At 46.2% G+C, this 13,143-nt stretch overlaps 1 protein-coding gene across 1 annotated transcript in view; it reads left to right on the plus strand.

Annotated features, from left to right (window-relative positions):
* LOC106604017 (stAR-related lipid transfer protein 13) overlaps window positions 1–13,143 on the plus strand; it is an 84,707-nt gene that overhangs the window by 21,187 nt on the left and 50,377 nt on the right. Inside the window, 2 exon segments of the mRNA XM_045717438.1 lie at window positions 6,734–6,805; window positions 7,723–7,804. Coding sequence (XP_045573394.1) covers window positions 6,734–6,805; window positions 7,723–7,804 — 154 coding nt within the window.

Raw genomic sequence — 13,143 nt, forward strand, 5'->3', positions numbered from 1 at the left:
GAGGCTATCCGTATCCCTGTCCTAGCTAGTGACACCGAGGCTATCCTTATCCCTGTCCTATCTAGTGACACCGAGGTGATCCTTATCCTTATCCCTGTCCTAGCTAGTGACACCGAGGCGATCCGTATCCCTGTCCTATCTAGTGACACCGAGGCGATCCTTATCCCTGTCCTATCTAGTGACACCGAGGCGATCCTTATCCCTGTCCTATCTAGTGACACCGAGGCGATCCTTATCCTTATCCCTGTCCTGGCTAGTGACACCGAGGCGATCCTTATCCCTGTCCTAGCTAGTGACACCGAGGCGATCCGTATCCCTGTCCTAGCTAGTGACACCGAGGCGATCCTTATCCCTGTCCTAGCTAGTGACACCGAGGCGATCCTTATCCCTGTCCTAGCTAGTGACACCGAGGCTATCCGTATCCCTGTCCTAGCTAGTGACACCGAGGCTATCCTTATCCCTGTCCTATCTAGTGACACCGAGGTGATCCTTATCCTTATCCCTGTCCTAGCTAGTGACACCGAGGTGATCCTTATCCTTATCCCTGTCCTGGCTAGTGACACCGAGGCGATCCTTATCCCTGTCCTATCTAGTGACACCGAGGCGATCCTTATCCCTGTCCTAGCTAGTGACACCGAGGCTATCCTTATCCCTGTCCTATCTAGTGACACCGAGGCGATCCTTATCCCTGTCCTAGCTAGTGACACCGAGGCTATCCGTATCCCTGTCCTGGCTAGTGACACCGAGGCTATCCTTATCCCTGTCCTATCTAGTGACACCGAGGTGATCCTTATCCTTATCCCTGTCCTAGCTAGTGACACCGAGGCGATCCTTATCCTTATCCCTGTCCTAGCTAGTGACACCGAGGCGATCCGTATCCGTATCCCTGTCCTAGCTAGTGACACCGAGGCTATCCTTATCCCTGTCCTATCTAGTGACACCGAGGCGATCCTTATCCCTGTCCTGGCTAGTGACACAGAGGCGATCCTTATCCCTGTCCTAGCTAGTGACACCGAGGCGATCCTTATCCCTGTCCTAGCTAGTGACACCGAGGCGATCCTTATCCCTGTCCTGGCTAGTGACACCGAGGCGATCCTTATCCCTGTCCTAGCTAGTGACACCGAGGCGATCCTTATCCCTGTCCTATCTAGTGACACCGAGGCGATCCGTATCCCTGTCCTGGCTAGTGACACCGAGGCGATCCGTATCCTTATCCCTGTCCTAGCTAGTGACACAGAGGCGATCCGTATCCCTGTCCTAGCTAGTGACACCGAGGCGATCCGTATCCTTATCCCTGTCCTAGCTAGTGACACCGAGGCGATCCCTATCCTTATGCCTGTCCTAGCTAGTGACACCGAGGCGATCCGTATCCTTATCCCTGTCCTGGCTAGTGACACGAGGCGATCCTTATCCCTGTCCTAGCTAGTGACACCGAGGCGATCCGTATCCTTATCCCTGTCCTGGCTAGTGACACGAGGCGATCCGTATCCCTGTCCTAGCTAGTGACACCGAGGCGATCCGTATCCTTATCCCTGTCCTAGCTAGTGACACCGAGGCGATCCGTATCCTTATCCCTGTCCTAGCTAGTGACACCGAGGCGATCCTTATCCCTGTCCTGGCTAGTGACACCGAGGCGATCCGTATCTCTGTCCTGGCTAGTGACACCGAGGCGATCCTTATCCCTGTCCTGGCTAGTGACACGAGGCGATCCGTATCCCTGTCCTGGCTAGTGACACCGAGGCGATCCGTATCCTTATCCCTGTCCTAGCTAGTGACATACTGCTTGTTTTCCTTATCTGTATTTCTTTGTGTTGACACGCCTACTCTGTCAGACTTGTTTTTTACATGAGCAGAACAACTATGGTAACGTAATTCAGCTGAAGTAGCTAGTCTGTTTTTTTCAAAAGCACAATTGCCGATGTTTGCAATAAAAAAACAATATCACATTTTTCTACAGGCCTCGTGAAAACATTATGGTCTTTAGAATTGTATGTGGAGACATTTTGAAGCACATTTTTGGGGTGAGTTAGGCCAACACAGCTATATGACTCATGCAAGCATCTAAGCCAGCCAAAAAAATCTCAGGAATGGACAATTGTCTGGATGATGCTTCAACACTAAAAGTAAGTGAAACTTTAGGTCTAACATGCTGAAAACTGACATATCCCTTTTAATACAGTAACCAGTCAAAAGTTTCAACACCTACTCATTCAAGGGTTTTTCTTTATTCTTACAATTTTCCATGAGAGAGAGAGAGAGAGAGAGAGAGAGAGAGAGAGAGAGAGAGAGAGAGAGAGAGAGAGAGAGAGAGAGAGAGAGAGAGAGAGAGAGAGAGAGAGAGACAAAAAGCAGCAGGGAGCCAGAGAGAGCGAGAGAAAGGAGAGTGCAAGAGAGGGAAAGAAAGACAGCACAAGCAAAGGGAACAGAGAGAGGGAGAGGAGGAAGAGAGAGAGAAGGAGAGCAGAGGCATCGTGGCAAAGTGGAACCTTTTAGTCTGGATGAGTTTTATGTGGATGGAATATTACTATGCTATTGGATAAAGGACATTCTGCATGTCACCGTTATGACTGAACTATGAGGACTTCAAGTGACTTTTAACTCTTATTTTTCAATTTCTCACAGATACAGTTCTTCTTCTATGGTGTGTGACAGAGAGAAAGAGAGAGAAAGAATTAACAAAAAAACAGAGCAAACTAGAATGCTATTTGGCCTTAAACAGAGAGTACACAGTGGCAGAATACCTGACCACTGTGACTGACCCAAACTTAAGGAAAGCTTTGACTATGTACAGACTCAGTGAGCATAGCCTTGCTATTGAGAAAGGCCGCCGTAGGCAGACCTGGCTCTCAAGAGAAGACAGGCTATGTGCAACACTGCCCACAAAATGAGGTGGAAACTGAGCTACACTTCCTAACCTCCTGCCAAATGTATGACCATATTAGAGACACATATTTCCCTCAAATTACACAGATCAACAAAGAATTAGAAAACAAATCCAATGTTGATAAACTCCCGTATCTACTGGGTGAAATATCAGTGTTCCATCACAGCAGCAAGATGTGTGACCCGTTGCCACAAGAAAAGGTCAACCAGTGAAGAACAAACACCATTGTAAATACAACCCATATTTATGCTTATTTATTTTCCCTTTTGTACTTTAACCATTTGTACACCGTTACAACACTGTATATAAAAAAAAAACATGAGCTGACTAACGGCGAATAAACTATCAAAATAAATAAAGTCCCGTACTCCATGTATAATCTCCCAGCGATTTATTGAGTATTTACTAATTTAATGGGTAAATCACCAACGTTTCGGCATCACTGTTCCTTCTTCAGGGTGATGTCATGAATACTTGAACCAGGTTATGTAGACAAACAGTGCAATTGGCATATACTATGTTTATTTTTTTTTTTTTAACAGTTTCACAGATTAATTTTAATTAACTTAATCATTATGACACATCCCTCACTATTGTCATTGGTTACACTAATTGCACTGTTTGTCTACATAACCTGGTTCAAGTACTCATGACATCACCCTGAGGAAGGAACAGTGATGCCGAAACGTTGGGAAATACCCATTACATTGCTGGGAGTTTATACATGGAGTATGGGACTTTATTTTTAGTTTTATAGTTTACAACATATATAAAGACATATTATGACATTTGAAATGTCTCTTTTCCTTGGGAACTTTTTGTGAGTGTAATGTTTACTGTTCATTTTATATTGTTTATTTCCCTTTTTGTTTATTATCCATTTCACTTGCTTTGGCGATGTAAACATATGTTTCCCATGCCAATAAAGCCCCTTAAATTGAAGCGAGAGAGAGAGAGAGAGCGAGAGAGAGAGAGAGAGAGAGAGAGAGAGAGAGTGTTGTGGCAGGAGAAAGTATGTAATTGTTGGATTATGGTGAGAATTTGTTTCCTGTCTCCTCTCTCATCTCTCCCTCTCTCTTCTTTCTCTCTCCTTTCATCTCTCTCTCTCTCTCTCCTCTCTCTCTCTCTTCTCTTCTCTCTCTGGGATGTTTGACACTGAGAAGAAGAGAGTTCTCACACTGTGTTGCCCTCTGTGTCTGCCTGTCTGTCTGCCTTCATTAACTCTAATCAGCACAAGGCCCTGCATAGTATTTTAATTAGGGTTTGCTTATAAACACACACACACACACACACACACCTGCCAGTTTAGCTGTGTGGGCATTACGTGTGCCAGGTGAAAAATGTGTCATATATATAAATGGCCACTTGAAACTGCAGTGTTGAGTCGATGGGGTGTGGCCTTGTGTGTGTGTGTGTGTGTGTGTGTGTGTGGTGGTGCGTGTGTGTGTGGTGGTGGTGTGAGTGTGTGTGGTGGTGGTGGTGTGAGTGTGTGTGTGGTGGTGGTGTGAGTGTGTGTGTGGTGGTGGTGTGAGTGTGTGGTGGTGGTGTGAGTGTGTGTGGTGGTGGTGGTGTGAGTGTGTGTGGTGGTGGTGTGAGTGTGTGTGGTGGTGGTGGTGTGAGTGTGTGTGTGGTGGTGGTGTGAGTGTGTGGTGGTGGTGGTGGTGTGCCACCGACAGAACTCAGGAAAGGTGTTCGTCAGTCTCCTCCTTCTACTTCCTCTATTAGGATTTCATTCTGGTGTTTTCTGTAAAAGAACTCTGTGCTACGTCAAAGGTTCAATGTTTAACTCTTCGTACCAAAGGTTCAATGCAGCTGTCGTGTGTTTTGCTATGCCGGATTAAGTGATATGACATGCTATTGTATAAAATCCTTTCTCTGTAATTAATATTAATCTAGAAAAAAGAAACGCACACCTTTAAAGGCGAGGTGCTGGCTAGCGGAGTAGAACACTAGAAAATAAAGGAAAGCCGCACACTCTAAGAGCTCAGATGCAAAAATTTAATCAGCTTCGCTGTCGAAACGTTGGTGATTAAATTTTTGCATCTGAGCTCTTAGAGTGTGCGGCTTTCCTTTATTTTCTGTAATTAATATTACCTGATTAAGCTAATCATGTAAATGTAATTAACTAGAAAGTCGGGGCACCACGAAAGAGTGTTTATAGAGCTGTTATCTTCCGAATAAACTCTTAAAGACCTGGTAATCTTTTATATGAATAGCAGTCAATATTTAATCGTCACCTTATTTCAGTCTCATCTGAAAGTTGTAAATTCTTGGTTATCTTCACGAACCCTGGCTAACAAGTTGAATCAGCAATACAAAATGTGGTTTAATTATTTATTTACTAAATACCTAAATAAATCACACAGAATTACATCTACACAGAATGGATCATACATTGATTACAAATGATGTCATAAAGGAAAACGTCCCTAGCGGATGGAACAGACATGACGGCTGGATACACAAAGAAAGAGGGGTTGGGTTTTGAATGAAAGAGCGGGAAGACTGAGGAACAAAAATAATTTCTGTCTCTATCGGGCCATAGGCAGCTACTCTATCGTAAATACAGAATCTTATGCATTCTAAATAACTGCCCATTTGAAAAAGGAAAATGCAATAAATATTTACTCTGAGCTGCACTTCGATCGGTTGGTCGTAGATGGGAGGCCGGGTTGTCCCTTGAAGAATGTCTGTTGGTAGAATGGATACTTGGTAGTACCGTCGTCGTGTGGTGGGGGTCAGATACTCTGTCCGTCCTCTCCTAGCCCACGTCTACAGTTGCTGCGCTAACGCAACGGCTAGGATGTATCACTTCTTTTGTGAATAAGAGTTCAAAGTTCATACCAAGTTGCCATACTTTAAGCTCATGCTATATTCTGGCTGGTAGAGTTGAAATTCAATGCTAATTTCAATTGGTTCTTGTCGTTCACCCAGAGCTCACGCTGAGGTTGGCTTAGTCCTGTAGGTGACCTTGTACTTTTTAACGCGGGGACCCCAAGTTCTCACATCCCTGGAACAGGAAGTAGAATTTTCGTCAGCGGGTTTATATCGTGGTGAAAGAAGGGCGTGTTTCATAGTTTACAACCAATGCCTGTTCACTTGGGCGGGGCCTCTGAGTGAGCAGAGTTTACTCTATAACAAACCGTTCTCTCATTTAAGAAGCTAAAATTACATTTCATCTTTTCACAAATAGTTTCATATTTAAACATTTAAATTGCACAACAATTCCATGTGAATCTGATAACTAGAATGTGTAGATTTTACAAGATACAGTTTATGTCGTCCTGTCATCAGTAATAATGTCTCAGACGACAACTGATCTGACATCATATTCATTAAGTACCAACGGATATTTTCAACTGGTTGGATTACCGAAATATGGTTCTGTTCCCCAACCTTTTGAATTTCACACTCTCTCTCTCTCTATCCTTCTCTCTCTATCCTTCTCTCTCTCTCCTTCTCTCTCTATCCTTCTCTCTCTATCCTCTCTCTCTCTATCCTTCTCTCTCTATCCTTCTCTCTCTCTCCTTCTCTCTCTATCCTTCTCTCTCTATCCTTCTCTCTCTCTCCTTCTCTCTCTATCCTTCTCTCTCTATCCTCTCTCTCTCTATCCTTCTCTCTCTATCCTTCTCTCTCTATCCTCTCTCTCTCTATCCTTCTCTCTCTATCCTTCTCTCTCTATCCTTCTCTCTCTCTCCTTCTCTCTCTATCCTTCTCTCTCTATCCTCTCTCTCTCTATCCTTCTCTCTCTATCCTTCTCTCTCTCTCATTTTTCTCTTATTCTTTCCATCAATAAAGGTATTATTGGCAGAAGTGTGTCTGTATTCCTAATGCGACTCTCTCTTACAGAGATTGAGGCCAAGGAGGCTTGTGATTGGCTGAGGGCTGCAGGGTTCCCACAGTACGCCCAGCTCTACGAAGGTAAGCACACAGCAGTCCACTGTACGGGATAGAAAGATAGATTTATACAGCTGTTGTCTTTCATATTGAGAAGCCAGTTGTGTTTCTCCTTATAGCGTTCCGCTCTCCTATCCTGTCTGTGTGTGAAATAATGACTGATAACTGTGTGTGTGTGTGTGTGTGTGTGTGTGTGTGTGTGTGTGTGTGTGTGTGTGTGTGTGTGTGTGTGTGTGTGTGTGTGTGTGTGTGTGTGTGTGTGTGTGTGTGTGTGTGTGTGTGTGTGTGTACCTGGCTATTATCCTGTCTGCCCTCGGGGACCAATAGGGTGTGAATGTGGGTACGCAGAACCACGAGCAAAAATGCATCCCCTTCAGATTTCTCTCTCCCCCCCTTCTCTCTCTCTCTCCCCTTCTCTCTCTCCCCTTCTCTCTCTCCCCCTCTCTCTCTCTCTCTCTCTCCCCTTCTCTCTCTCCCCCTCTCTCTCTCTCTCTCTCCCCTCTCTCTCTCTCTCTCTCTCTCTCTCTCTCTCTCTCTCTCTCTCTCTCTCTCTCTCTCTCTCTCTCTCTCTCCTTCTCTCTCCCCCCTTCTCTCTCTCTCTCTCCCCTTCTCTCTCTCCCCTTCTCTCTCTCTCTCTCTCTCTCCTTCTCTCTCTCTCCCCTTCTCTCTCTCCCCTTCTCTCTCTCTCTCCCCTTCTCTCTCTCTCTCTCCCTTCTCTCTCTCCCCCTTCTCTCTCTCTCCCCCTTCTCTCTCTCCCCCTTCTATCTCTCTCCCCCTTCTCTCTCTCCCCCTTCTATCTCTCTCCCCCTTCTCTCTCTCTCCCCTTATCTCTCTCTCCCCCTTATCTCTCTCTCTCCCCTTATCTCTCTCTCTCTCTCTCTCTCCCCTCTTCTCTCTCTCTCTCCCCTTTCTCTCTCTCTCTCTCTCTCTCTCTCTCTCAGACTCCCAGTTTCCTATAGATATATTGTCAGTAAGGAGGGACCATGACTTCTTGGACAAAGACCATGTGGAACCGTTGTGTCGGTAAGAGAACACACACACACACACACACACACACACACACACACACACACACACACACACACACACACACACACACACACACACACACACACACCCCTTACCTAGTCACACACACACCCCTTACCTAGTCACACACACACCCTTACCTAGTCTCACACACACCCCTTACCTAGTCACACACACACACCCCTTACCTAGTCACACACACACCCCTTACCTAGTCTCACACACACCCCTTACCTAGTCTCACACACACCCCTTACCTAGTCTCACACACACCCCTTACCTAGTCACACACACACACACCCCTTACCTAGTCACACACACACCCCTTACCTAGTCACACACACACACCCCTTACCTAGTCTCACACACACCCCTTACCTAGTCTCACACACACCCCTTACCTAGTCACACACACACACACACACACACACACACACACACACACACACACACGATACAATGCAAGATTCCGTTCTACAGTCCATAGAACTAACAACAGGGTAGTTTGACATGGTTCTGCCCTCTGTCTCTAGATGGTCTTGTATTCATATGCCCCCCGGCTGTGTTGTTATAGACTGGATTTATTTTCTAATTCTTTGTGGGTCTGTGTAATCTGAGGGAAATACGCTACATGTCCATAGGTATGTGGACACCTGCTGGTCGAAAATCTCATTCCAAGATCATGGGGATTAATATGGAGTTGATCCCCCCCCCCCTTTGCTGTTATAACAGCCTCCACTCTTCTGGGAAGGCTTTCCACTAGATGTTGGAATATTGCTGAGGGGACTTGCTTCCATTCAGCAACGAGCGTTAGTGAGGTCGGGCACTGATGTCGGGCGATTAGTCCCTGGCTCGTAGTCGGTGTTCCAATTCATCCCAAAGGTGTTCGATGGGGTTGAGGTCAGTGCTCTGTGCAGGCCAGGTCAAGTTCTTCCACACTGATCTCAACAAACCATTTCTGTATGGACCTCGCTTTGTGCACGGGGGGGGGGCATTGTCATGCTGAAACACGAAAAGGGTCCCCAAACTGTTCCCACAAATTTGGAAGCACAGAATCATCTAGAATGTAATTTCCCTTCAACGGAACTAAAGGACCATGACCCTTATTCCGCTGTAACGGTGACGCTAGAAGTCAGGAAGCAGGTGGTGAGTTGAATAATAATAATAATAATAATAATAATAAACGTAGAGATAAAACAGGAGAAGCGTCTGGACATGAAAACAGAACCAATACTACCTGAACAGTGATGCTAAGGAGTTCTAGATAAAAGGGGAGTTTTCATGGTGTTAGAATAATCGACTAATAGATGGATTTCCTTCACCTCGGATGGACAAGGACATGGGTACTAATCCCATGAGGAAGTGCAGGGAGATCGGTACTAATCCCATGAGGAAGTACAGGGAGATGGGTACTAATCCCATGAGGAAGTACAGGGAGATGGGTACTAATCCCATGAGAAATTACAGGGAGATGGGTTCTAATCCCATGAGGAAGTGCAGGGAGATGGGTACTAATCCCATGAGGAAGTGCAGGGAGATGGGTTCTAATCCCATGAGGAAGTGCAGGGAGATGGGTTCTAATCCCATGAGAAAGTACAGGGAGTGAATCGTTGAACAGGTTATGAGCTGTGTCTGCTTAAAGACTGTGGTTGTGCAAACAAGGATAAAATGGTCAGGGACCGTAAATATACTGTATATAATCAGGCCCCCTGGATAGAGCCTGAGAAGCTGGTTATATACACACACACACAAAAAAACGAAGATTAAACCACTCGCCTTCCAATACAACCACTGATTACCAAAACAAGTTACATTGCCCTGCCCCTTAATCCTGGGTGATGTGTCAACAACTATCTGCAACTTATGAGCAGTCAGCTGTTCACACTCCAAGTAAACCACTGGGAAAACAGACAGAACTTAAAGTACATGGCCCTGGCTAGCAGAAAGACAGTACTAGACCACAACAGATGAAGACAAAAAAATAGATATACTCATTACGAATATACACTGCTCAAAAAAAATAAAGGGAACACTTAAACAACACAATGTAACTCCAAGTCAATCACACTTCTGTGAAATCAAACTGTCCACTTAGGAAGCAACACTGATTGACAATAAATGTCACATGCTGTTGTGCAAATGGAATAGACAACAGGTGGAAATTATAGGCAATTAGCAAGACACCCCCAATAAAGGAGTGGTTCTGCAGGTGGGGACCACAGACCACTTCTCAGTTCCTATGCTTCCTGGCTGATGTTTTGGTCACATTTGAATGCTGGCGGTGCTTTCACTCTAGTGGTAGCATGAGACGGAGTCTACAACCCACACAAGTGGCTCAGGTAGTGCAGCTCATCCAGGATGGCACATCAATGCGAGCTGTGGCAAGAAGGTTTGCTGTGTCTGTCAGCGTACTGTTCAGAGCATGGAGGCGCTACCAGGAGACAGGCCAGTACATCAGGAGACGTGGAGGAGGCCGTAGGAGGGCAACAACCCAGCAGCAGGACCGCTACCTCCGCCTTTGTGCAAGGAGGAGCAGGAGAAGCACTGCCAGAGCCCTGCAAAATGACCTCCAGCAGGCCACAAATGTGCATGTGTCTGCTCAAACGGTCAGAAACAGACTCCATGAGGGTGGTATGAGGGCCCGACGTCCACAGGTGGGGGTTGTGCTTACAGCCCAACACCATGCAGGAGGTTTGGCATTTGCCAGAGAACACCAAGATTGGCAAATTCGCCACTGGCGCCCTGTGCTCTTCACAGATGAAAGCAGGTTCACACTGAGCACGTGACAGACGTGACAGAGTCTGGAGACGCCGTGGAGAACGTTCTGCTGCCTGCAACATCCTCCAGCATGACCGGTTTGGCGGTGGGTCAGTCATGGTGTGGGGTGGCATTTCTTAGTGGGGCCGCACAGCCCTCCATGTGCTCGCCAGAGGTAGCCTGACTGCCATTAGGTACCGAGATGAGATCCTCAGACCCCTTGTGAGACCATATGCTGGTGCGGTTGGCCCTGGGTTCCTCCTAATGCAAGACAATGCTAGACCTCATGTGGCTGGAGTGTGTCAGCAGTTCCTGCAAGAGGAAGGAATTGATGCTATGGACTGGCCCGCCCGTTCCCCAGACCTGAATCCAATTGAGCACATCTGGGACATCATGTCTTGCTCCATCCACCAACGCCACGTTGCACCACAGACTGTCCAGGAGTTGGCGGATGCTTTAGTCCAGGTCTGGGAGGAGATCCCTCAGGAGACCATCCGCCACCTCATCAGGAGCATGCCCAGGCGTTGTAGGGAGGTCATACAGGCACGTGGAGGCCACACACACTACGGAGCCTCATTTTGACTTGTTTTAAGGACATTACATCAAAGTTGGATCAGCCTGTAGTGTGGTTTTCCACTTTCATTTTGAGTGTAACTCCAAATCCAGACCTCCATGGGTTGATAAATTGGATTTCCATTGATTATTTTGTGTGATTTTGTTGTCAGCACATTCAACTATGTAAAGAAAAAAGTATTTCATAAGAATATTTCATTCATTCAGATCTAGGATGTGTTGTTTAAGTGTTCCCTTTATTTTTTGAGCAGTATACTTGGCGAAAGGCTCAGCACACTGACTGGCTCTCGTTCAGGCAAATGAGTAATAAGTGCACTCAGGCTATCCGGATGGCCAAAGTTAGTTACTTTAAAGGAGCAGTTTTCTCTCTGTGGGTCTAACCCCCAAGAAGTTCTGGAAAACGGTTAAAGACCTGGAGTATAAACTCTCCCTCCTCACAGCTGTCCATGTCCCTTAATGTTGATGATGTGGTTGTTACTGACAACGAGCACATGGCTGAGCTCTTTAATCACCACTTCATTAAGTCAGGATTCCTATTTGACTCAGCCACGCCTCATTGCCCGTCCAACATTTCCTCATCTCCCAGCCCTTCTAATGCGACTATCCCCGATGCTTCTACCTCTTTTTTCCCCCCCTGCTCCGCAACAAAGTTTATCCCTGCAGGCAGTCACTGAGTCCGAGGTGATTAAGGAGCTCCTGAAACTTGACCCCAAAAAAACATCTGGGTCAGATGGTTTAGACCCTTTCTTCTTTAAGGTTGCTGCCCCTATCATCGCCAAGCGATATCTCTGACCTTTTTAACCGGTCTCTCCTTTCTGGGGAGGTTCCCATTGCTTGGAAGGCAGCGACGGTTCGTCCTTTATTTAAAAGGGGAGATCAAGCTGATCCTAACTCTTATAGGCCTATTTCTATTTGGTCCTGTTTATCAAAAGTGTTGGAAAAAAACTTGTCAATAATCAACTGACTGGCTTTCTTGATGTCTATAGTATTCTCTCTGGTCTGGAATCTGGTTTCCGCTCAGGTTATGGATGTTTAAAGGTCCTCAATGATGTCCCCATTGCACTTGATTCTAAGAAATGTTGTGCTGCTATTTTTATTGACTTGGCCAAAGCTTTTGATACGGTAGACCATTCCATTCTTGTGGGCCGGCTAAGCTGTATTGGTGTCTCTGAGGGCCTGGTTTGGCCTGGTTTGCTAACTTCCTCTCTCAAAGAGTGTCATGTGTATAAAATCAGAACATCTGCTGTCTCAGCCACTGCCTGTCACCAAGGGAGTACCCCAAGGCTCGATCTTCTCAATTTACATCAACAATATAGCTCAGGCAATAGGAAGCTCTCTCATCCATTTATATGCGGATGATACAGTCTTATACTCAGCTGGCCCCTCCCTGGATATTGTGTTGAACACTCTACAACAAAGCTTGCTTGGTGTCCGACAAGCTTTCTCTGTTCTGAACACCTCCAAAACAAAGGTCATGTGGTTTGGTAAGAAGAATGGCCCTCTCCCCACAGGTGTTGTTACTACCTCTGAGGGTTTAGAGCTTCAGGTAGTCACCTCATGCAAGTACTTGGGAGTATAGCTAGACGGTGCACTGTCCTTCTCTCAGCACATATCAAAGCTGCAGGTTAAAGTTAAATCTAGACTTGGTTTCCTCTATCATAATCGCTCCTCTTTCACCCAGCTGCCAAACTAACCCTGATTCAGATGACCATCCTACCCATGCTAGATTACGGAGACATAATTTATAGATCGGCAGGTAAAGGTGCTCTCGAGCGGCTAGATGTTCTTTACCATTCAGCCATCAGATTTGCCATCAATGCTCCTTATAGGACACATCACTGCACTCTGTACTCCTCTGTAAACTGGTCATCTCTGTATACCCGTCGCAAGACCCACTGGTTGATGCTTATCTATAAAAACCCTCTTAGGCCTCACTCCCCCCTCCCCCCTATCTGAGATATCTACTGCAGCCCTCATCCTCCACATACAACACCCGTTCTGCC

The sequence above is a fragment of the Salmo salar genome, chromosome ssa04 (assembly GCF_905237065.1).
Source record: "Salmo salar chromosome ssa04, Ssal_v3.1, whole genome shotgun sequence".
In the NCBI taxonomy this organism is placed as follows: domain Eukaryota; kingdom Metazoa; phylum Chordata; class Actinopteri; order Salmoniformes; family Salmonidae; genus Salmo; species Salmo salar.